The 26,036-nt window shown below is 38.4% G+C and overlaps 2 protein-coding genes across 3 annotated transcripts in view; one reads left to right on the top strand and one right to left on the bottom strand.

Annotated features, from left to right (window-relative positions):
* Positions 1 to 26,036, bottom strand: part of ACSBG1 (acyl-CoA synthetase bubblegum family member 1) — a gene marked incomplete at its 5' end in the record, with an annotated part of 111,992 nt that overhangs the window by 50,604 nt on the left and 35,352 nt on the right. The window contains 2 exons of the mRNA XM_082488943.1: positions 4,923 to 4,994; positions 11,515 to 12,258. Coding sequence (XP_082345069.1) covers positions 4,923 to 4,994; positions 11,515 to 12,258 — 816 coding nt within the window. The remainder of the gene's footprint in view (positions 1 to 4,922; positions 4,995 to 11,514; positions 12,259 to 26,036) is intronic.
* On the top strand, positions 11,691 to 26,005 carry IDH3A (isocitrate dehydrogenase (NAD(+)) 3 catalytic subunit alpha). 2 transcript variants are annotated; one of them, XR_014269568.1, is made up of 12 exons: positions 11,691 to 11,779; positions 13,901 to 13,963; positions 15,766 to 15,849; positions 17,232 to 17,346; positions 17,908 to 18,095; positions 18,350 to 18,483; positions 19,102 to 19,204; positions 19,283 to 19,347; positions 21,675 to 21,759; positions 22,256 to 22,408; positions 23,311 to 23,429; positions 24,359 to 26,005. XR_014269568.1 is itself a non-coding variant. In XM_082488609.1 (11 exons), exons 1-11 carry the CDS (start codon positions 11,753 to 11,755, stop codon positions 24,440 to 24,442), a joined length of 1,101 nt encoding a protein of 366 aa, XP_082344735.1. In that variant the 5' UTR covers positions 11,692 to 11,752; the 3' UTR covers positions 24,443 to 26,005. The 2 variants fall into 2 exon arrangements, 1 of the variants encoding a protein (XP_082344735.1); XM_082488609.1 differs by lacking the exon at positions 23,311 to 23,429 and having other exon boundaries at positions 11,692 to 11,779.

Genomic DNA, 26,036 nt, shown 5'->3' with positions numbered 1-26,036 from the left:
CACTGTAAACATATAAAGAGTTACTGGAAGCCAATGAGTGTAGCACCAGTCTTTGTTGCGTAGCTGTGCAAGTACTTTAGTGAATCCAGATTTAAACACTAAAAAAATGCTGTCAGAGTTAGTTTCTGCATTAATAATTGCATTGGTATATGGACTTTTATCTTAGAAAACGCTGGTTGCATTAGAATGTCAATGGAGATTTAAACATGCAGCCTATCTTTATTTGTAATCATATATATTTTAGAACTACAGCCAGAGCAACTAAAACACACACACAGAGTTTATACATTTATACCGCAACACGGTAGTAAAAACAGACCTTAGCAAGGACTGAGGAAGCGACTGTCAACAAGTGTAGTTTTGCTCAATTTATCTATGCACCAAATAGTAACATGAAACCAGAATTTGACTCAGGCATAAATTCACAAAAACCTTGTTCCATTATTATGCTATGTAAAATTTGCACATCAACAGCAATACTCTATCAAACTGAAAAGTACTTTTTACAGAAGATCATGGAGAACCTGTGATGAATACACGTTTTGTATTCCTGCAAAGGGTTCATTTTCAGAGATCCTGATTAAGTCAAGCATAGCTTTTTAAATCAAAAGATAGCTTGATGACCTAGTTTCATTTTATAAATGGCATTTCTTGACAGATCATAACTTGTTTCATCTGGTTTTGCATAATTCTCATGAAATATAGTTGAATCCCACTTTGACTAGAATTTTAATAAAAGGAAAAAAGTTAGTTCTGTAATAGACAAATTCTTGTGTGAAAGCAGCAAGTCATTATTTCATATCACTATCTTTTATTGCAATATTGCCTAGAAGACAGCCAGGATAAACATCAGCTTGTTCTGAGGCAGCATTAAATAATGTAGAGTAAATAAATCCATTAATGAACAAATACAAAAAGAAATGGCTTGCATAAAAACTTTAATATCTGATATTAAATATTTGTGCCCCATATTCTCTAGGTTCTGTCTACTAAGAATAAATTAGAATCGAATTCGTATCAAATTCAGACCACTTATTCGAGTAACCCCAGAAAAGGCAGTGAGATTGACTGAACAGTGGAGTGGTTTGTCCATACCCCAAGCACAGCTTCTGTGCATTTCCTACTCAATGTAATTGTTTCTCAGTCAGAAATGCAGTGCACTAAGGCCAATATACAGCTCTGATGTCACTTTATTGTATACCTTCATTTTCTGTTGCTCCAAGCATCTTCATACAGCATCACTCAAGAAAACCGTAAAATTCCCAGTCATTTTCTTTTCTCATTATGAGACTTGACCTCCAAAATCTGTAGACAACTCTTTTAAAAGCTGAATTTTAAAACGTTCTTTGATTGCAATGAAACACACCATTCTTGCTAATTAATTCTTGCCTTTTCCCTAACCAGACCTTGGTTAGATTTCGTATTTTATGTAACACCCTCCTCCCCTCCCAAAAAAAACCCAAACCAAAACAAAACCACACACACAAAAAAAAAAAACCAAAAAACAAAAAACAGTCAACTACTCTAAGGGCAGAAGAAGCAGAAATCCCCAGCAGGATTCATCTTCTTACAAGGCTAACGTTTTAAATGAGGTGAATCTCAATGAGGAAACCAACGTTTGTGAAAGCCTAATTTCCAAAGCATTTCACTAAGCTTATGAAAATTTAAAGAGCTGCCAACTAGAACATTATCTTAATAACAGGTGATATGACAAGGTGTTAAATTTGCAGCTTACTCTGTTTCTTTAGAAAAATTGCCTTTAGCTATTCTAAATGAAAAAAGCTATGAGGCTTAATATTATCAAGTCCTATTATGCGTTTTTGTTTACAGTTTCAACCGTCCACCCATCACCAGTCTTAAGGAAGATTTAAAACACTCCTCTATTAAAACATTGAGGTCATCTTGTGGGTGACCAGATTTACAATTATTTCATTTAAATGTAAAGGTTCTGCTAAAAAGTGATTCTTTAATATGACAGTTTATATGCAAAAAAAGTTTAAACATAAGCATTTCAGAAAGTTTTAGACAAATCAAATAAGGTTATTTTATTTCATTAGTTTCATATTAATGATCTGAGATTTGTGTATGCTAGCTCTTCAAGCAGGTGATTTTTCTGCAGCTCAATCTCCAGAAAACTAAAGCCACTTACACATGGTTTTACCATACTTCAAGCACATTAACTTCTGACTTTTCCATCTCCCTTTTACCTATCAGAAGTGTCTCCCATGGAACAAGCACTTAGAAAGAAAAATTCATTAAAAAAAAAAAAAAAAAGAAAAAAAGATTTCACTAGTAAAGTAGCATTCAGGTGCTATAAGCTCAGAGCAATTTGTGTGCTTTCCAGAACACACTTCCACAAAAAAGTTACAACCAGGTAAAATGATGACCAGCAATATATTCAAATAAAGAAGTAAGTCTAACCATGACAGGAGCGCAATTTTGAACAGTCTTCTAATAGGGACTGTGGGGAATTTAAAAAAAAAATATGTCTATTTTACAAAAAGGATTCAGTCGATGCTTTTGCTTCTGCTATACTGATATTACGGACTTTGTAATCCTGAGTATTATTGTATAGAGTACAGTACCAACTCGTAGGCATACAAATTCCCAAGAAATTGCCTACTTCTCATTTGGAAAAAAAAAAGGGATTAATCAATGATCCATGTTCAAAGTCATTTGTATGTAGATGCCTGGCTGCACGTTGGGGTACAGATGTGCATAAGAGACTCTTGCAAAGTGGACCCAGGTACACAGTGTTTTACTTTGGTCCAGTGTTCAGAGGACCTGCCAACCCAACTGCTGTCTCGAGAAATGAAAAACCTGCATTTTAAAAATTTTGGAACCATTACCCCATTCTCCCTTTTTTTGTTCTGAAGGAATTCCACAAATGAGAAAAAGGCAGATAAGATGGCAAACTCCAAGTCAAACAGCTCTGTTTGTATTACAGCAACTGCACACTCCCCCGGAATGCAGTGGAGAGACAAAAGCTCTTTGTGTGGATGGTACAGCAGTAAGCCCAGGATTTCTAAGCCAAAAAGATCCAAGAGGTATGCAATAACTAATAGATCAGAGGCAAATCACCAGTAAAATAAGGACTTTATCTGATTGTTCACAGCATGAAGCTAATATTCCTTCCTGACAAATTCTAGAGGTTAGTTGTCCTGAAACTTGTTATTTTGTTGTACTTACATACACAACAACTGCTATTACTAGGTAAAAATTATCTAGCATTATACTAATGAACTACAAGTCCGCCTGTAACCGAGAAATCCCATAGGCTGCCTCAATCCACTGGGCCTAACTACTGCCAGGCTTGGAGATCAATTTACCAGCATTATGCAAGGCAAGGGCTGCAAAAGCCATTAGAGAAAGGCAATTTCTACATGAAGAGAAGTGAATTAGGGATGACATTTCAGCTCTTACATTTGCCAGTTTATGTCAAGAAGATAACATTAATTACATTTGGAATTTGTTTTGTTTCAGTGCAGTTGGGCTCTGTTCTGTGTTCACCTTTATTGTTAGTAAGAAGACAGACATCGGTCTTTTACAGATCTTTGATTTCTCTCTTTCCCTTTCAGCAGGGATGTAAAAGAGCCTTCCTGGACCTTAGACTACTAAGTCTAAGACCACTAACTTAGACTAATATATTACAGTGACAGACAGCTGGTGAGGGCGAGATGTGTGACAAAGTGGAAATTAAAGTAGTTGCATTTTCACATTTACAGACTCATAGGATTGTTTAGGTTGCAAAAGGCCTTTAATATCATCAAGTCTACAATGACAAGAAAAAGGCTAGGAATTTAATAAGAGCATTTAATTTATGTCTTATTTTCAGCATGGGATAACATTTTAAAGCATTTTAGCATCCCTATCCCTAGCCTGATTATCTGTGGCTAAATATCTAAGTCTGTGAAAAGTCCATGTTAGCAGTAACTCCAAAGAAAATCAGTATTTAAAATCATGGTTTCTACTTCAAGAGCTTGAGTCAAAGATACTGAAGGTAAAAAGAAAGTTATTTACTTTTGTGTTCACTGGATCTGTCCCTTGGTTATCCCCAGATAAACTAAATGCTGATTTCCTGCGCTGCTTATTCTATCTTTATCGCTTCATGTAAGAGAACAGAGCAATGCAGCCAGCCCTGTCTGCATCTCATAATAAGGAGTCAGCTGCCTCCTTCTTCAGCACACTTCAATGTGATATATTGCCCCACTGTATTTTCAGAAACTTGTTCAAGATGCCCACTATGCAGATAAGTTGCCGCAATCCATTTCAGTAAGATTTGCAGTGTGCTGAAACATGAGTGAAAACTGGGAATTATTATTTTTTTACCCTATTAAAAATTCAGTTGATGCAATGTGAAGTAAATAAAGAAGTACCAATAAGCCATCCCTGGACATAGAACGCATACTTCTTCTGCTAGAAACTACCGTCCAGGAGCGGATGCAAGTGTAAAGATACCTGTTCTGCAATTACAGTAAGCATATTTCTATGACTTATCCTTAGAAGAAGTGAAATTAGACAAGACTTTTTTTTTTTCCCTCTCCCCTCTATTGACAGCAAAGGCATCAGAGAGAAAAAGAGGTTACTGCTACACTTTCTTCTTTACAAAATACTCAACTGGGAGATTCTACTAAGAACTCCCATTGTCAAGCTCGTGACAGTCTATACAAGGGAAGGAGTCGAATCCTCAATATACGGACTAGGGAGGAGGATAAAGAGAAGGGAATTAAACTGAGTGTCCTCAACAATCCATCCTTACAATACTATTACAATTGCTGGGAAGTAGAATATATGCATGCTGGCTACAAATGAAGTTTTTGTTTATATTTGGAAAAAACACTCCCCAAAACAAACTAAAAACCCAACACAAACATATTAAGATTATGCCTTTCTTTCCCCTAATGCAAATTAAGATGTCTTACCTGGTAGGCATCTAGCTGTTCATCAGTAAATATCGTTTGCTTATTACCCATCTTAAATGAGGAATTCTTCCTCTATGCAAATGCATCCCATTAGAAGTAGCTGGATTCCTCTGTATTGTAGGCATTTAGAGCACGTATACTCCGTGGAAGTGCTGAAAAAATCCCAAAGCCTGCATTGAACTGGCTTTGACTGTACCTGTCCAATGAGGAAGGACGCAGTATTGAGAAAATCTTTGCAAAGGCTTCACTTGAGTGTGCCGGGAAGGAAAGCGTTAAAATCACAGGCGGGTGTTGCTCAAAACCAGTGATGCCATTCTCCCCCTTTTTCAGACGCTTTTCTAAGAGGCATACAGAGCTTTTACAACATAAAACCCGAGTGGGCAGTGCTAGGAGAAATCAGCCCCCTATTGCCTCGGTGCCTCACTCGCTCGCTCACTCTGCGACTTCAGGGCGCTCCTGCTCGGCACCTTCATGGTTTAGAGCAGCTTTGCGTCACCCGATGGCGCTCGGTAGCGCAGTCGTATTACACACACAGACAGCAAATCTAGGAACTTGAAAAATGGATTAGCAGAGTAAATGTTTCTGCAGCTGGTCTTCGCACAGATAAAAGTACATCCTAATCGGTGCTGGTATCTGACCCGTAGCATGTTGCCAATGTTAGATACAGCTGGATGGATGCTCAAAGTGTCCAGAGCGTCCCCACAACATCACCAGGTGCCACAGGGCCCCCCCCAGTAAATGCTTATTTCTACACTGTGGCTATAACCAGCCCTGGCTAGCAAGGATGTAAGTTCACTGCCAGAGGTGCCAAACTCCCAGGTATACCAGTGAATGCAAGTACTCCTCACATTAAATTAAAAAAAAAAAAAAAAAAAAAAATCAGTAAGATTAAAGTAGTTAAAACAGACATTAATCTGACTCCTTCGGCTCAAGCAAGCACAGCTGTAAAGAAAAAAAAAACGTTACCACAGCCTAAAGCAAAGGTAGAAAGTACCACTAGAGGGCTCACAGTGTATTTTAAAGTAATACAACCCTATTTCTATATTTCCAGGAAAATTAAAAAACTAAAAGAAATAAAAGAGCACGCAAGAGATGCAGGTAGACAAAACAAATAAACTAAACCGAAATTATATTATCTAACATCTGCAGAAGGTTAAGCTCTTATAACAACAGTAGGAAGAAGACTGAGTGAGAACGGATGGGATCAGGCAGGAACGACCTGTTATGAGTATGTTACTTTAGACTGCTCACTTCCCATTTGTGCACACAAGAACAGGAAAGAGTTTACAATAATTAATAAAACTCCTACCTTCTTTACCTACAGCTCTTCCAATCGGGCATTGTTTCCTCAGTAAGTTAGCATGTTTAATAAAAACCCCTGGAGAATTATCTTCTGCTTTTTCCTCAGCTTCTAATAATCCTGACCTGATAACAGCATTGATGTTAGATATGTAGTAAAAACATTCTGTGAAGTGCTGAACCATAGACCGTTCTAAGAGACAACTTTAGACTCTAATATTTAGAAATGCAGATTTGATTAACTGCAAACTAGCACTGCCCTGAGCTACATAAACACAAGGTATTACCATCCATACAAAATAAATGGGTTGGGATGAGAATGTATTCAACAAGGCTTATTAGCAATAAGCAAACATCAGAATTTTGACAGTGAAAGGAACTAATTCTACCAATAGAATGTATCGCAGCACAGTTTCAAAATAAGAAGGAATCCCAAACCTGCAAAAGATAGTATTTCTATCTATTAAAAGTGCTCTATTAACACACTTTCTTGAATTAGAAAACAACAATCCATGAGGGCACCTTGAGATTAAGAACTTTCACATCCTCAAGTCTGCATGAGCTTCATCACTGGCTTTAGTGCTTATGCATATAATCAAGCATGTTTCACATTATGATCCAGCGCTACTGAAATGCAAGAGCTAGCAGCTCTTCTCGCTCAGACCAGACCAATACACAGCCAAGTGATTTGCATGAAATAGCACTCCTTTCACAGCCACCTAATTCCAGTTGCCTGTCTGTGCAAATCAGATTAAATATAAATGGCCAAATTATCTTTAATGTCATTACACAGAAGTTAATTGACACCAGGGGTGGATTGGGCTCCGTATCTTTTAGTCTTGTGATTCCGTATACTTAATAGTATTCTTACAGCAGAAAGACTGACACCTCATTTCTTCATTTTTTACCTGCTTTTATATTCCTGGCTGTCTGGTCCCACTGTATCCTAGATGACACACATACCAGCTAGTCTCTATCTTTAGAATAAAAATAATAATAATAAAAGGCAGAAGGGCAAATGGAAAGCACCAAATAGATAAGACTTACTTGTGGTTACGAAGTTGGCCAGAGGTAGAGTTCCTGAGGTTCACAGACACACTCCCGTTTATGCCTTTGAGCCTGGCTTTCCACTCTGCCCCCTCCACTTTTTTCTTGCATATCAGAAATGCTTTGGTTTCATGCTAATGTAGAGAAATTCTGCAGGAAAACTGGTGTGGCTAAAAGAGTTGATTGCTTTAAAAGAAAGACTTGGCTTACCAAGGGAACAGCACCCACTGAGTATATGGACAGAAAATAAACTGTTTCTTCAATTCTTCTTTCCAGACTCTGAAGAGTACTTTTGATTAGTAAATAAAATTAAAATGCACAGATTTATAAAAAGGGGGTTCAAACACTGATTGTTGAGGGTTCCACTACACTAGCTAGTTCTTCTCAAGCATGCTAAACTGGTACCTATATTTTCACTGCATAATTACCTTGCTGTACTAACTGGGTAAAACTGAAATATGGTATAACACGCAAACTCTTTTTCACTCCTATCTGTTTGTATGTATCAAAGATCAGATCATTTTCCAGCTTGCTCTTTTTCACTTCTTCAATCTGCTGGTATTTATCAAAGATTAGTTTAATTTGCCAGTTGAACGTTAAGCAATACTTAGTCCCAGCGCAAGTTACCGCAACAAATCAATACTCTATGTACACAGCAAGATCTGACCTTAGTGTTATCAGTACTAGCCTTTCAGCACACTTCACTGTATTTCAATTTCTCTAAACTGCTTGCCAAAGTAAGTGATTTTAAACTATTTAGCAACACATAGCATACATCTTACTATCAGCTGCAAACAAAGTTTTCTAAGTAGTATAAGTATGTATACAATATTCTTGCCATTACACTGGCCATTATACCAGAGAACATGGTTAAGTAGCCACTCTTCATCTCCTCTAAAAGTTTAATCCATGGAACAGAAAATATACTGTCAAGCGTGTACACCAGATTTAATATTTTATAGCAAGATGGCTGTCAGCTGCAACAGCTTAACACCCACCTAAAGCTGCAATCTGACCCCAGCTGCAGAGACACCCTCCCACAGCCAGAGCTCAGGGAGTGGGACAAATCATGCCAGCACTCCCCATCACCTCCAATGCAAATTCTCCTGCCTTGAATTGTTGCTAGCCACAGCTGCTACAGCAGATGACTTTGCTCTGGCTTATTAGTAGAGGTGTAAGTTTAATAACCTCCAACAGACAGGTCATCCTACCTTAAATTGCCTCTGTAAATTATGCAGTGAGAATTTGACTGCAGTTTAAGTATGAAGGCTCTTATTCCTCAAAGGAAGATCAAGATACTATGAACGGAGATAGCTTTACCTGTTAATGACACAATCCAGAGAGAGTTTTAACAATCAAGTTGCATATCTACTGCCTTCAGTGCTCAAGTTGGTTTGCTACAACTGTTTTGAGTTTTCATATATAGACATTATCAAAAGTTATCCTTTTAATTGGAAAAAAAAAACTGCAAGATTTCATGCCCATTATACCAAATATTCCAATAGTTTCTCTCCCACACAGATGTTTCCTTGCAGATTAGTTCTTCATAAAGTTGCACTCTGTTAGCAGAAAGAACAGTGTTGATCTAGAAGGGCTGCCTTTACATTTATTCTGTTGCTACTTTCTATGAGTTAAGTTAGGGCTCCCTTCTGCTGCAAGTGTAAGTAACCATGATTGCTACTTTCAATGATTACAAGGGAAAAGTTCTACCCTCCACTCACGCTGTTGAAATTCACCCTGAGTCTCTGGGGCTTGTTTCGTTTCCTTGAACCCTATTCACAATTCCGTTTGCTCACAGGTAAATGAGGAATAATAATGTTCACCTACAATAGGTTCTATGGAGATAAAATAGTTAAAATGCTTTTGGGTCCCTTAAATGAAAAATGATACAGAGCTACAAAATGTTACCATTCTAATATGCTTCACTAACTGTCACAACTTGCCTCTGATTTAATAGTTATTGCAAACTATAAGTAAAAAATGAGCTGTAAATACACAGTTACAAAACACAAATCCTACAATAAGTTAAAATGAGGGTTTGATGCTACTGCAGTTGATAGAAAAGTAGCTTTTCCAACACATGGCCGATAAGATGCTTAGACCCACTAAATTTGCCTGGAAGTACCAGCCTGTACGAGAGTGCTTTGTGGGACTGAGCACCGCCTTATGAATGAATAAACAGAATCTGAGAAAGATGCAAAACTCACCGCCCTCATTCCGATGAAAGATGTTGATTATCTGACTAAGACCACTTGTTGTGATGAGTGAGAACTTTCTGTAGAGAGTTTTTAATGCTAAAAAGACAAACAGAAAGGAAAACCTTGTGCCAAATTTGTTGATGATCTTACCTATCCAGCTTAAAACACACTGTCTTGGAAGATGGAGGTTTCTGACTGCATTTCATTAAGCCTAATTTATCCATAATAAATAAAGTAAAAATGACTTTTTCTTTTTCAGAAGATGCTCTACACAAGACAATGCTTTGCCTCAGTGACAAAATAATAAGAAAACTAATGGTTTCTTAAGCAGACTACATTCAATATCATGAATTTCCTCATAGGGAATCTCACCACAGTAATTACTAGGGGAAAAAAACTACTGCTATCTCTATATAGGCATCGTTTTTCTAGGCAAAATAACTACTGATGATTTAATTAGTGTTGTTTACCCCTTCTCAGAACAGATCCAAACCAGCCACTGCTAATGGTGTATTATTGTAGTATTATGACAGTAGCACCTATAAGACACAGACCAGAAACCTCTTCCAATAGCTGTTGAAATTATAAGTAAAAAAAGAATTTATCCCAAATTTCTCTCATCCCCTCAATTCACAATGAGGGCGTAAACCCAGAAAGTACTGCAGATACAGTCAGAAAACAATGTGAATGTACTGATCAGCGTAGTGTAGCACATAATCAACTTAACATTTACAAAGTCCTTTGGTAAGCATCATGGCAAGAGTAACAACAAATATAAAGAAAGGAGTAGAACAGGTGTATACATCTTATGGGAAGCAGTACAGTAAACCGTTAAAAATTCTGCTAGTATGTCCTAGAAACATCACAGGTCAATCTCAGATGGGAGCTAGTCTGTATTTACAAAAGGGGAGGAAAAAAGCAGTGAATGGGACATGTAAGCTGTGGAAAGTAAAGATAGCACATCAAAAGATCCAATATGTGCAAAGTATGGTCAAGCGTGGAAGCAAAAAAAAAAAATATTTTACAGAAATATTTAGAACAGATATCTGCAGAGCCGATTTGGATTTTAAAGACTAAAATGAAAAACCAGCAGTAGTTACCAGAAGAAAATCAGTATCGAAAGAATTCTTCACACTTGCCATTACAGACAACACCTGAGAGATTATTCTCAATTCAAAGCATTATAAAAAATAAAATAAAACATATGCACAGTAAGCTGTTTCAAAAATGTTGAGTACCTTCTGGTGCCCTCTCATGGGGGGAGAAGCAAGCGACGCCCAGAAAATAGGGGCTACTAATGCTGTGCAATTCTGAGGATTTCTACTCACACTTTCAAGACAAGAGCAAACTGAACACACAGTCTCAGTCCTGAGTTTTCAAGCACACACAAGGCTGAAATAAATGAAAGGGCCACAGGTATTTTGATAACTCCACCACCAAAAACTGGCACCGAATTATACTGAGATAGAACCCCAATCTTTATGTTACCAAAAAAAAGCGTAAGAAACCAAGGGCAGTTTCAGTTTTCTTTTAAGTTGTCTTTTGAGTTTAATTTTTCAGACTATATTAGACTCATATTTTATATCATTCTGCAACCACTGAGTTTAGAAATTCGGCCTTGATTGTAAATCAAAGCTAAGAGTCCCATTTATTCCTATAACTATTTTTTTCTAATCGACAACAAATGAGGACATAAATTGACCGACCAAAAGAGCAAGCAATGGCAGCAGAGCCCACCACACCACCACCAGAGAGTTTCTGCATCCCTGTGTGTCTAAGGACATCAAACACAGGGCGGACGTACCATCACCATTTCACAGGTAGGAAAATCTTTTTTAAAACCTCAAGATAAAAGGGTTATTCCCAGAGACCTGAGCTCCAACCGCCAGGGTTCTGGCTTCCTCTCAGAAACGCCCCGAGCCGCCTTACCACCCTTAAGCACAGAGAATATAAGCGTTTCTTCACTGCTTTCGGTAGGACTTAAATAGCTGTCTCAATTCTTACTTATGGTAACCGCAGCGTGCTGTCTCCCTCGCTGCCCGCGGTACCTCAGAAAAAGGCGGGAACGTTCCCCTCCGGGGCGGGGGGGACGACCGGCGTCTCCTGAGGCGTCTCCTCGGGGGGGGCGGGGGAACCGGCGTCGCCTCAGCGCTGCCGCAGCGCCGTCCGCCGCTGCGGCAGCGCTGAGGCGACGCCGGTTCCCCCACCGGCGGGCGGGGCCTTGCGGGGGCGGAGCGGGCGCGGGTGTTCTCGGGCCTGAGGGAACCGCGGTGCCTTACCGGCATCATGGCTGCAGCCGCGTGGATGCCTACGGTAAGCCGAGGGGGGAACGGGACGCAAAGCCCTTTCTCCGCGTCGCCTCGGGGCGGGTGTCTCACCTTGGCCACCGCGGTGGAGGCGGTGGTCTCCCCATCCGCCCGCCCGCCCTCAAGGTCACGGTGAAGGGGCGGAGGGCCGCAGGGCTTAGCGGCCGAGTGGCGGCCCCGCGGCGGGAAGGGGCCGTTGCGGGGGCCGTTAGGGCCCGCAAGGAGGGCGGGTGGCGGGGGAGCGCGGCGCCATGGCATCCCTATGCGAGCGGGGCCGGCGGGGAGCGCGGCGCCATGGCATCCCTGTGCGAGCGGGGGCCGGCGGGGAGGTCGCGCCGTAGAGGTCACCGTCTGGGCAGGGCGGCAGGCCGCCGGCAGGCCGCGGAGGGGATCGGCAGGCACCGGGAGACTTCGAGGGGGAGAAGACAGAGTTGCCGAGTTCCGTCCGGTTGGGCTCTGGCCCGCCGCCTGCCCTTTGGGGTTGCCCTGAATGGTTGTGAAACGCAGCCGTTATGCCCGGGGCTGTCACTTGAGACGCTGCTGGTTTTCGCCTTGAGCAAATGAAATGTCATTAAGCGCCTCTCAGTAATGGCCTGTTGGAGGGTAAGTCATCGAGGAAGCCCCACTTTGCGTAACTGCTCAAACACGGAAGAACTGTCAAGAGCTACTCGCGACAAGTGACTTTAAGGCCAGAATGGATCAATTTTGTTCAGCCCAATCTTCCGCGAGTGTTACAGATGTCGAACTGCAGTATAATGTGCCAGGCCCGTGATTTCTAGCAAGACAGACTGTTGCCTTTCCAGGGCTGTGCTGGAATGTGAATCCCGACTCTGCGGGTGGAACTGTGCCATGAGGGCACCTACACTGGTGTAGTCAAATTCACCTCTTCATTTCATTGCTCCAGCTGCTGCCTCCAGTGTATGGCTTGCTATGGTAAACATTGCTTGCCCGTTGCAATGACCTTGTGCATCTCATGTTCAGTTACAAGTAAAAATAAATTCTAACCTAAATTACTTCTCCCACAGCATTCGTGGCAGTATACATAGGAATTAGACTGTTGCTAGTCGTGTCTCTTAGTGCCAACATAGTCTGTCCCTTTTGCCACACAGCTACATTTAAGCACACGTGTCAGTAAAGATCGGAGATAACAAATACAAACAAATTGGACAGAAGAGAAATATTGATTGTCACGTACATTCCTACCTAGCTTGACAGCTGCAGACAGACTGCATACGGGAGTATGGCAGAACTGAAGTACTGTATGTCTTTGCACTTGGATGTCATCCGACTCTTAAGTCACAGAGGCAAGAAAAATCCTAGAGAGCAGGATAAGATAGGGAGGCTATAATTTTTCTGCAGTTAAGTTATTGGTACTGATACAATTGGGCATTTTGTCTGTGGAGCTCAGCTAGGCAAGAGCTCAAGCTGAGATATCATCCCAGTTCTGAAGCTTAATGCCAGTTTGGAATATTTGGATGTTAGAAAGTGTAATTTTTTGACTATGCTGTGTAGACTTGTTACTATGGTGAATTTTATCTTTAATGTGCATTTCAATTATGCTTTTTAAAAACTGGCAGGCACGCAGAAGGCAACTGTACAAAACCCACGGGTGTAAAAGGTGGAAGAACAAAATTCACTACAGTTTAAATGGAAGAAGTGACACTAATGCAAAGTAGTTTTGGAAACATTACCTAAAATGTGTAAAGATACTGTCCACCCAACTGTTAGTGAAAGTGATTCTTCACTTTGCTTTCCATGAATCTTAATCCTTAGCCTATCATCTATCTAGAGTTACTGCAACCTTATTTCGAATGCGTAGTATGTAAGGACTCAGGTTATTGTGCAGTAACTCCCCCTCACCCCCAGGCGTGACAGGAGAGTATGGCGCACTCCAAGGCGCAGCTGTCCTGCCTTTACCTTGTGCTAAGAATACCCACACAAGGCGTCACTGCACAGAATGTCAGACAGCAACTTGGCAAAGCGTTAGGTACTCTTGTTTCATTTGGGTTTTTATCATATAAATTTAAAGCAATATGATTTTAAAATGCAGATTTGCTAAAATACTGTTAACTTTTTCAAACCCCACTTGTGTAGTAAAAGAGCATCTTTCTGTTTTATATTCTTGCAGGTTTCTCGATTGCTAGGTGCTTTCAAAAATCAAAAACAGGTGACCAGAAGTTTTAGTAGTGCTGTGAGTATAATAGTACCATTTTTTTCTTTATAGAAGTTTCTCAAGAAAGGGGTTCAGAAATTTACTTTTATAAGATTGCTGTTGTTATTGTTACTTTCTCAAAAAGTAAGGCCTAAGTAAGTGAACTTATGGTCTTAATGCCATGCTGGATTTATACTGGTTAATTACTGTGTTTGGCAATTGCATATTAAAGCCTAAGTGATAATACAAAAGGCTGTAGCAAAAGAGAGAAGTGGCATGGAAATTTTTCACAAAATATGGCCATAAGCCAGTCTTCTGACACTTATCTGGAAATAGGCAAATATTGGGCAAAGTAGAAAGATTGTTGAGAAGCTTCTCGTTTTCTTTATTTTGCAGACTTTCCTCTAAGCACTAGATTTACTTTACTGCTGCTTTTAGAATACCTTGCATCTAAAGTTCTGCCTTTTCAAGGTCTTCTTTAAAGTATTTTAGACACTAATTGTGACTAAAGTATTTTAGGCACTGATTTCCTTGTAGGATATTTTACCTTAATGTGTATGTGTTTCAAGTGCCCATGGGCCTTTTTTTTTTTTTTCTCAGTGAAGGCGGCCTTGAAAACTGCTCAGGCAGAAGCAGGGCTCAGCACCACTGCATGCACCCTTAAGCAGGACTTATTTTTAAAGAGGAACTGTGGCTTTTAATTATAATTTTTGTAGAACAACTAGAAAAGAAAGTGAAGGGTCACTCATATCTTATACAGTATAAAAATATTTAGAAGGTGAGGCACCTCCAGTTCCATTTATACCACATTACTGTTTTGGATGAAAAGTTCTCTGGCTCAGGTGGAGTCCCGCTATGCTGTGAAGCAACAACACAGGACACCACAAAACTAATTTTGATGCATTCCACCAGTTATGTGCTTGTTCAACAGCTGTATTCTTTTATCTGAAGCTCTGCTGCTTTTGTTGTGCACAGCAAATTTCTTTGGCTCAAATTAGTTATTGAAATTCTGACTATTTTGTGTGGAGAATGGTGAAAACGTATCTTGTGAGTTGATTCTAACTGGGGTTTTGCAAATAATGCTGTATCTGAGCTGCCTTTTTTGTAGGTGACAATGAGCCCTTATAGAACCAGTGGAAATCTTTAAATAAACCAAAAAGAGTTATGGTATGTACGATTAGAAGAGTGATCATATTTTTTTTTTTTAAATCAAAGCAGAGTACTTTCCCTGTTATGCAGCAAGCCTGGGCTGTGCAATTTATTTCATTGTTTTGATGATGATAAAAGGAACAAGACTGAGAAAATTATGGAAGGAAAATAACTTGGTATTGTTAAAAATGGGTCTGAGAATTTTAGGAAGGCACTTGAGAAGTTTAGACAAGATTTTTTTTTCTAAGGTAAATGTAGCTTTTCATAAATTTAATCTTTTCTAGCACGTCTCAGTATTATGCAGCATGTTGATAATACTGGAGACCTATTATGGTTACAGAGCCATAACTAGGTAGTATTATCTCCTCTCCAAATTTCAAGAAGAAAGCACGGTGAGATCATTCATTTCAAAGAGTACTGAGCAGGAACCTTTCAGGTTAAACCTCTGTGTTTTGAAACATGGCTATATAGTAGGCAGATTTGTAAAACATCCTCTCAAAACATTTGCCTGCTCCCTTTAAAAGCAAGCTAGTCATTCGCTTCTGTCCAGTACTGCTGTTCTTCATAGTAGTTTTGGTAGCGGAAACTTTCTTTTCTTTTCCAGTAGTTATTGGTTCCTACAACACATGAAGATATTTTCTAAGTAGAAAACGAACATTCATTTGTTGTACTAATGATATTTCTTTACCTAGGTACAAACAGTAACTTTAATCCCAGGAGATGGCATAGGACCTGAGATTTCTGCGGCTGTCATGAAGATCTTTGATGCTGCCAAAGTAAGTCGTATTTGTCTTGCTGTAAGCACTGTAAGTTTAACTACAAGTATTAACTAGGCATATTAAAAATGTTTCCTCCTTAACTTCCAAAAGATCAAGTAATGTTTAAGCTATTAAAACTCCTTGACAATAGAAGGAGTCTGAAGCTTCAGCTAAGAAAAGATAGGATTGCAATACCAAGGCAGGGCTTGAAACTGTTAGCTGGCAGAGGAGTAGAGAGTTGAGAGCAAAATGGTGTGTCTGATTTGTGGAAATATGAACTCAATACATCATGTGAAATCATCTTGTTGATGTAACAGTCCTGATCAACTGAAACAGGATGTTCTTTCATTCATTGTGACTTCCAGTGCAGATGAAAGTGTGTGTGAAAGGACTGGCTTATTCTTAGAAATCAAACTGCAGTTACTCTGCTGCACTGCCAAACACGTTCACTTAAGTGATTTGAAAACTAAGTATATCCAAGAACTATTTTACCACCTATCTGAGGAACATCACCAGAATTTGTCTGGTTTCTTTGAAAGGAAGCACAACTCTTCAGGAAAGATGCCTGTTAAATTGTTCCACATTAGTAACAGCACCAAGGCGTATTCCCTTTCTAGTACAACTATCTGACTTAGATTTGGGAGAAGTGAAGTTGTCTTTAATTATATATGAAAACTTTATATATTTTTGGTTGTTTCTGGGGAGTCAAGCAGGAGGTATGGAGGACGAAAGCCTAAGTTTATGTGTGAGTGCATATCTGCAACACTTAATCAGATTTGTTTGTTTTAAAGGGGATTCTCTAGGATGTTATGCTTAGATTAGTTCTATTTGCTTATGAAAGCCCTTGTATGTCTTCCTTTATGGTCCTTCCTGATGAAACGAATGGGTGGCAGACTGTCTGGAATTAGAAAATTCCTGTGGTGAATGCAAATTCAGGAAGCATTTCGGAACATTTGCAGATTTTCAGTTAGATAACAGACAGGTATCTATGTTATGTACTGTCTTCCAGGCGGTATGGATGATGAGTTCTCAGTGAATTCAGTTTTCAAATGTCTCATCTCTTGCATACAAGAAACTCAACTGCTCTAAGAGCTTGAAAGAAGTAGCATGTATATTGCAATTCGAATGATTTCTGTGTATATGGTGCCTAAAGAGGCATCTTGTGGTATTCAAGTTTATGATAATACATTGCTCATACTATTTAATTTTCACTTGCTTAATTACATTTTTAAAATGACTTATTTTTGAGTTCAAAGATCTCATGCTTACTCTCACTCACCAGAGAAAAGTTGCTTAGGAAGGCCTGGACAAAATTCCTTATGCACCTTTTTGTGGAAGGGAAGTTAAAGCTTAAAGCAGAAGTCATGATGTTTAAGTTAACATAGAGTAAATGTCTATAGGCTCCTATTCAGTGGGAAGAGAGGAATGTTACAGCTATCCAAGGACCAGGAGGGAAGTGGATGATACCTCCAGATGCCAAAGAATCCATGGATAAAAACAAAATGGGATTAAAAGGTACTTTTGGGGTTAATATAAAAATATTAAATACTGTTTTTATCGTGAGTTTGATTTGAAGCCAAAGTCCTTCATCTGCAGCACAATAAAATGGCCAATTATAGAGGCCAGTCTGTCAGGTAGTCTTCTGTAATCTTTAAACAGTCCTTCATTTCAAAGCCATAACTTTCATAGGTCTTCTAGGAGATAGGTTAAAGGCAGGTGTTATGACATACCAACCTTTGGACTCTATGCAGAATGCATTTCTAATGCAGCTGAAATACAGCAGTATGTGATAACTATATTCCTAATGAATAGTATCTTTTAATGTTGTTTTCAGTGGAAACCTTTTGTAAAAACTCCTTATCCATTTAGGGGTTGCAATTTGGCCTTTAAACAGCTGATTAATAACACTGTGTAGTACTCTTGACAGCACAGAGAATTCCTGTGGCATTTCAGCCTAAGGGTTAAATAGAAATTTGGAGATCCTCTGCAAGAGTACCACTTTACCAAGAGTTTCAACTCTGAAACTCATGGGGGGGTTTATCTTCTCATTCATCCTTGTATTATTTTTTTTTTCAGGGCCTTTAAAGACCCCAATTGCTGCAGGGCACCCATCAATGAACCTGCTTCTGCGTAAAACCTTTGACCTTTATGCAAATGTACGTCCCTGCGTCTCAATTGAAGGGTACAAAACCCCATATACAGATGTGAACATTGTCACAATTCGAGAGAACACAGAAGGCGAATACAGTGGAATTGAGCATGTGGTATGTTGTTGGAAGTGTTCTGTTACTGACGGTTTTCTGTGTTTCATGAATAACAACTTTGCCCGTCTCAGTGGCCTAGTAATAAGAGGCTGGGAGCTGTTTTTTTAGTTTGCAACAAAAGAAGTTACTTTATCGTAAAATGCATTGTCGAGACTGCTTCACTCAGAATCCTACTACTTTGTTCCAAACATTAGTACTAGTGACTTGAAAAATGAGCTTACACTTTTACTATCCATGCAACTACTGTCTTTCAGATTGTTGAAGGTGTTGTGCAAAGCATCAAGCTGATCACAGAAGAAGCTAGCAAGCGTATTGCAGAATTTGCTTTTGAGTATGCCAGAAATAATCAGAGAAGCCACGTTACTGCTGTGCACAAGGCAAATATTATGTATGTTGACACTTCTTTTTGAGAACAAATAACTTAAGTCTTCTTCAAATGTATAACTTATGTTGATGCTAGTGGGAGTAGGTAGAATGGGCAATAAGTAAAGTCAATGCCTCCTAAGTAAAATGGGCAATACTGACCCAGCATTGGGTCATTTTTATTAGTAAGTTTCTAGTAATCCTGTGACTTTCCTTGCAAAGCTCTTAGTTAAAAAATAGTCTTAAACTAGGAAAATGAATTTAAAAACTAAGGATGACAATGGCTGGTGTCTTTTACCACCACTTTGTAGTGAACTGTGATAACACGTGTGATATTCCATGACACCACCTTTACAAACCCAGTAAGCTTTTAGTAAATGAATATGAGTCATTCTGAGAATTAACATATGCCTGTTAAACTACTGAAACAAAAATATTTCGGGAGGAAATTTAAAAGGGATAACTTCTCGGACTCTAATATATCTAAAATATTATTTATATTTAACATAAGGGATAATTAGTCACAAATTAAGTTTCTGCACTCTAATATTTTTATTTAATCCTCTATTGCATGCAGTTTTCTTTATCTTCAGTATTGCTTACTTAAAATAACTGCAGTATTCTTTTGCTGATTTAATTGCAGGAGAATGTCCGATGGGCTTTTCTTGAGAAAATGCAGGGAGGCAGCAGAAAACTGTAAAGATATTAAATTTAATGAAATGTATCTGGATACTGTGTGTCTGAATGTGAGTATTTATATGTTTTAATTGCGGTTATGGTTTAGTTTAAATTCTTAACCTTAATGAAAATATACTTCTTTCTAGATGGTTCAGGATCCATCACAATTTGATGTGCTGGTTATGCCAAACTTGTATGGTGACATCCTCAGGTATGGAGATTTTAATTTAAACTAACCCAACATGTAAAGTACTGCTACTTTCCAGGCAGTTACTCAGGTTACACGTTAGTCAGATGGGTGATGATTTTATGCATCCAGAGTTTAAAACTTTATAAATCAGACTCTAAATGGGACAGTATTATTATTACACTTCAGTTATTAATATATTGTTAGGAGGGGCTGTATGATGAGAACGTGCTTCTTGCTTAAGTTTCTGCTCGTGGAGGCTACGAATATTGTTCAGATGGGGCAGAAGAGAAATTTCTCCAAATGTGTGAAGAATTTAATGGCTTAAATGGTAATAAAGAATTCTCAGTTAGATGTTGGGGAAAAACTTCTAATCTTAAGCACTAAAATAGACTGTGTAAGATGACCATGATGTTTACAGCAAGGTAGTCATACAGTTAAATGATGCTGCGTAGTCACTGAAGAATTAAATGTGTGGCCTTTTAATATCCTACCAGCTTTTGGTTTATGTATTGTATTTTTTCCTTATCTTCAAATTAAGTTTCATATTTGAGTAACATTAGTACTAGAGGTACTTGATGTCTCGAAGGCAAAATCCATAAGCACACATTTTCCATTCTGTAAAATGTTTAGGTAGAGTGTAAATTCAATTAAATACTGAATGTAAAATTAAGTAACTTAAACTTTTAAGTGTGTAATTTAACATTGCTTCTCCTTGCACCTCTAAGTGGGGATTGAGAAAATAGCCTGAATCAGAATTTATTTAAAAGTTCAATGACAATTTACATCATACAATCCATCTCCTGGTTTTGTACAGATAATAAATGTAAAGGTAACTTACGTATAAGAGGAAAAAGAGGAAATACTTGTTGAGCTTCTCTTAAAATTGCACTCTAATAAGGCTTTAAGAAAAATCAGACTCTAACTAATGGTTGTTGCTTTAAGAATTGGTAGAGGAGTCCATAGGGCCCTCTCATCAACTGTTATGCTGTTAACTAAAAGAGATCATATCAGATGAGTCCTATCACTGGTACTATTTCAACTCCCTTTACCTTGTTCAGTATCACTGATTTTAAAGTGCTCGTAGAAATTCTGCAAACAATTTCAGAGTTATAAAAATTTTCAGTAAATTTGAGTCTGTTCTTGAAGAAGGGCACTGTGAATATAGCGCCAAACAGGTTTCTTGGCCTCAATAGGTACAGAAGGAAATCTCTTATCCTGAAGCGTTAAATACCTAAAGTGACAAATGCAGACTGTATCCATTTCTATCCCCCAGACTCCATACAACTAAAGCTAATAGGTTTGTTTTAGCTTAAACTTAAAATATTGTTCTGCAAGGTCATCCAAACTTTTCTGCTTGTTAGTCCTTGGTTAGCTAAGTTGTAGGCCATAAAACAGTAAGCTGAAATATCAGAATTTTAAGAGCCTCATTTCTTAGAATGTTCAGCTTTGAGGGTACAGTATGACTATAGACATAGTTGGTTTGTCCTTCCCCATGTTAATTCTGGTGGAAACGAAATGCAGATTGCTTATGTCTGATTATCTGCCAATGTCAGACTTGTGAATTATGGGCTGTTCAGTAAAGAGCCGGAGAAAGCTAGTCTGGTGTCACTTGGAACATGTTCCTTAACCTACATGCAATGAATTTTAAAACTACTAGTTTGCTCATCTACCTGAGTACATTTTTTAGAGGGACTTTACAAATGAAAAGTAGTTTTGTGGCCTCTTCAGAGGAAATAAGACTTCTGGATAAAGTTTTGAACTGAAAGAGGGTAGATTTAGCTTAGGTATTAGGAAGAAACTCTTTACTGTGAGGGTGGTGAGACACTGGCCCAGGTTGCTCAGAGAAGCTGTGGCTGCCCCATCCCTGGAGGTGTTCAAGGCCAGGCTGGATGGGGCTTTGAGCAACCTGGGCTGCTGGGAGGTGTCTCTGCCCAGGGCAGGGGGGTGGAACTAGACGATCTTTAAGGTCCCTTCCAACTGTAACCATTCTATGATCACTAGAGGGAACTGTACATTGCAATGTTTGCTAGTTTTTGAGACTTCTACAGGTATTTTGTACTTTGAGTACCTTTTATTGTGCCTCTGTCTTAATCAACTTTATTCTAGTATTTTGGAATTTCCCTTTATTAAATTGTCTCCGCTCATAGTTCTACAAACTTTCAAATGGAGTACAAGTGGCAAACAGCATCTATTCTTTCCCAGTATCATTCACAGACTGTGTGGGTTACTGTTGCAATAAAACAAGAAACAACAATATTTTAATACCTTGCAGAGAGGCAACTATATATGGAAAAACTTGTGGGGTTTTCTGTTTGTGTGTTTTTGTTTTTTTTTTTTTTCTTTTTCAGTGATCTGTGTGCTGGACTGATTGGGGGTCTTGGAGTAACACCAAGTGGAAATATTGGTGCTAATGGAGTTGCAATTTTCGAATCGGTAAGTTTTCTTATGCAACATATAGTAGTAGTAACGACTTTGTCTCAACTTGAGAATCTAAAGCTTTTCCATGACATACAGTGTGGCTGTCAGCTAACTAAGTTCTCCATAAAACTGCTTCTTACTGTGAAGATGCTGAAATGTTACCCAGATAGAGTAGTTAAAGTATGTATTACACATTTTTTTGTATGTCCTTTTACTGACACTTTGTTTTCCCTCTTTTTCATAAGATAAATGCCCTCTGTGAAATAGAACTTGAAGGGCACAATTGAGAGATATTAGGTGACCTAGTTCCCTTTTTCCAGTGCCTTTGAACTGAATTGTCCTGGTCTTTCTTATCTCCTTTCCACTAACTGTATCACAGCGAAGTCAGTCCTATTTTAACATGCTTGTGCATGAGGACTGTGTTTCAGGTTGCTTGCATACACTTGAATGGCCTAGGACATTTTAATCAGCATATTAACATCATAACACATAGGTTCACTTTTATTTTTAGGTTCATGGAACGGCACCAGACATTGCAGGAAAAGACTTGGCAAATCCAACTGCCCTTCTTCTGAGTGCTGTAATGATGTTGCGTCACATGGGACTACACCAACATGCCACAAAAATCGAGACAGCTTGCTTTAATACAATTAAAGATGGAAAGGTAATACGAGGATGTGCAAATAAATACAGTGAATTAAAATTATATTCTATCACAGCAAAAATTAACTTAGAACATTAACACCAGAACAATGGATGACCTGCTTTGCTACCCTGATGCAAGAGCAGTGCCGCTATCCTTCTCTGATAGTAATTGTATTTTCTCTGGTGGTATTAAATCTGCCCAGCTCAGTAAGAAGGACAGGCTATAGCATTCCTTGTATCTCGGTAATGCTCATCTTACATTTCCACAGCTTTGTGAACTCTAAAAGCTAGAATGGGATGTCTCTTGTTCATGAAGGGGATTAGAGGTTTAAGTAACTAGTCATATTTGACTGCTGAAGTTTGTAATACACACAAGGCATACATATTTAAATCTGGATCCTAAAGTGAAGCACGCTCATTTGCCTTTCACAGGCTTAATCATCCATGTTGTTTAAAGCATTTCAGTCCTGACTGTAACACTTCTGCTCCTATTTTTTTCAGATCAATTATTTTCTTTTTTTCCCTCATAACTGCAATCACTCCTTTTTGGACTAGAAAAGAAGAGTTTTTATCCAGTATTTACATTTTGCCTTAAGATTCTATGGGATTTCCCTTTGGCAATAAGTGTCTCCAGATCTGAGATTCAAATAGGATATTGGGGGTGGGGGTGGGGCAACTTATGCTCTGAAACCTGACTTGAATTTGTGCTCTTAGCGTTATTGGTTCACTTATCTACTTTAATGTCCACCTTTTCAAAACATAGCTGGAAAGATCCTGAAGATTGCAGTTAAAGAGGATTAGCAGTGAGCCATGCTGGTTCAATTATCATGGGCAGGAGCATAAGAAGCTGCTTTGTAATTAAAAGTAACAAGCATGCTTAAACAAAAAGCTGTCGTCGTTTCATAAGTGGTCTGTTTGCAGCTATCTTACTGTGTGTAGGAGCCAGTTAAAAAAATAAAATCTAAACTTACAAGTGAATAAAGAGGTGCTCCTGTAAAGTTCCCATTTACTGCTCTGGAAATGAAATCCTCCATCTGCAGGTCAGTAATTCTATGGAAGATAACGTAGTGCAAGTTTTGTGACGTGGCTACTTGTTTACTAGTTACTTACAATGTTATGATTATATGCTCACAATGAAGAGAATCTTTTTCAACTGGAAAAAAGCATAATGCAGTTAAAATGACAAGATCCTAAAATAGTAACCTTTATCACCTTTCATGCTTGCTATTTCTCCCGTTCCTCCCTTCCCCACAGCCATTTAATTAAGATCTGTGTGTGTGTCATGTAAGGGGAACACTAATGACTTTAAATTATCTCCTAGAATGCTTTAATCTAGCTAGGTTGGACAAGCAATGTTGCCCACTTTTTTTTTTTTTTTTTTAATTTTACTGTCTTCATGCTGCCAGACAGGACTTTTACTTGAAAAAGTTTCTTTTAACTCTGCATTTTTCCATCTCTTAACTAAACTAAGCAAACTTAAAGAGCAGTTAACATGCAGCATTAAGAGCTATGTGTGCTTTTTTCTGTGTGGGTTTCCTTTAAAAAACAAAACCCCAAAAACCTTACTGAATGACTCGATTAGCTGCCTTTGCACTGAGCCTTCATACATGAGTTTTACTTCCAAAGGACAAACTTATTATTGAAAACTTAAATACTGAACGATTAATTACATTGTTACGTGGCCAAGGGACTTTGGAGAGCTTTGGCTTCACAGACTTTCTTCCTATAGTTAAGATAAAATCACGTTGAAATCTGATAACGGAATACTTGATGTTCATACTCAGGTTTTCTCTAACTGCATAGTCCTTATTGATGAAGGCTATACAGATGCAGAACTCAAACTTGATGTATTCCTCCTCACCCCTGCTTAGTATCCACACACAACATAAAAGAACAACATACAGAACTGTTCAGAGACAAGACTAACCCCATAAAACATTTTAGTAATGCTATTTTTTCTTCCTTTCAGGTCTTGACAAAAGACTTGGGTGGTAGCGCCAAGTGTTCGGAATTCACAGAGGAGATCTGCCGCAGAGTACGGGACACAGACTAAACTTCTCATACTACTTGTAATAACTCCAAAAGGACACATCACACAAAGTACATTATATGTAACCTGACATCCATATACGTATAGTTTGCTTGTCTCTTAAGAAAGCAAACTTTTTAGTTAGGGCCTCTCCATTAATAAATTTAGTCCAAATGGCTACAAATGATGCTTGTGCCTGCTTTCAGTGGACTTTTCCAAGTGCTTTGTGGTATTTATTTTTTTCTATCTGGTGAATATTTTTATGTAAATGTATTCTTTTATTGCCACTGTAACTGTCTACCATTTTCCATTTCAACTACTGGTTTTTACTTTCCACAAAGAAAAATTATGCAAATAAACAAGTAACAGAATTAGTGAAATGTAAAAGCACCTTAATGGTTAAAACCTATTTTATTGATCTTACTGAAATTTAAGAGATAGGTTTTCAGCCTAACAGTAGCACAAGATGACCTTCATAAACAGAAACGGGTATAAAATAACTTAAGAGAGCAATTTCATGTTAAAAGCAATGAAAAACACGCTTTAAATACTCTGGTGATCCATGAAATAAAGCCTTGCTCTCCAAAGGCATGAATAAAGAAACACAAAATTCCAGAGATTTAATCTATTTGTGTATTTTAAAAAAGCCCACAACTACTAACCAGCAAGGAGTGAGAAATAATGTTGGAAGTAAAATTATTTTTCAAATCTGTATACCAAAATAATTCTGACAAGTTTTCCTCTCTGAAACACCTTTCATTCTAATGAGATTAAATTAGAAAAAATTACTTCTGCCATATATTGTGAGGGGAGAGTATTAACTTTCCAAATTTATACTAAATATTTCATGACTTCTGCTAGAACGCTTTTTGTGTTGTAATTTCACGCATAGTCTGTTCAGTGTGTCTTACTGTATTGACTAGTGATTTTATTCTAGAACCTCTGAATGTAAGGGACTAGTCCTAAATGGATTAAGACAGGTCAAAGGTTTGGCTTTGGTGCCTATGTTCCTCCAGAAATACATTTCATCCCTATTCAAGGGGATCTGAGCCTATTTTTTCTCTGCTTACTAAGCTGAATGGGTGCAAAAGCAACTCTGCTCCCTTCTTCATTGCATACAGATCATCATGAGTCATTCAGATCTGTATGTCTTCAGGTATGCTTCCATTAGTACACCCTACAAGAAAATGTGTATTTTAAAACTCATGACTATAGCACAGGATTACCCCTACTGCCAGAACCAGGCTTCTTAAGGCTTAATTCTATTAATAGATATTAGTCCACAGAGTTACTTTCTATTAAGACTGTTTAGGCTGGTTGTTTCAGAAGTAAAATCAACTTTAAGTAACAACATCTAGTGTCGCTCTATAAAGTAGGCATCCTGGTTTGTTTTATACAGTCTAACATCATGTTGGAGGAGGGACAATGAGCTTTATGCCTCGTGCACTCTGCTTTTGGTGAAAAGGGCAACATTTTCTGTGTTTTACAAGCTGCTGCTTCCTTGTTTCCTTTAGATTAATATTGTTAAAGAACTTCTGAATTACCATTACGCACAAAATGGGGAAAAATAAACTTTTCAAAGTCCTATTGCTTGTTTTGTTTTTATAATCCCAGGCTG

This window comes from Vanellus vanellus (assembly GCF_965231255.1).
Source record: "Vanellus vanellus genome assembly, chromosome: 11".
In the NCBI taxonomy this organism is placed as follows: domain Eukaryota; kingdom Metazoa; phylum Chordata; class Aves; order Charadriiformes; family Charadriidae; genus Vanellus; species Vanellus vanellus.
The sequence above is the reverse complement of the archived record's forward strand: the minus strand, read 5'-3'. Positions and strand labels throughout refer to the sequence as shown.

Excerpts from the sequence above, each read along its gene's own strand:
- IDH3A (XM_082488609.1), top strand. The coding sequence starts at position 11,753 with ATGGCTGCAGCCGCGTGGATGCCTACG. Across the intron at positions 15,850-17,231 it reads AGATCTTTGATGCTGCCAAA|GCTCCTATTCAGTGGGAAGA; the intron begins GTAAGTCGTATT and ends AAATGTCTATAG. Across the intron at positions 19,348-21,674 it reads TTGTATGGTGACATCCTCAG|TGATCTGTGTGCTGGACTGA; the intron begins GTATGGAGATTT and ends TTTCTTTTTCAG.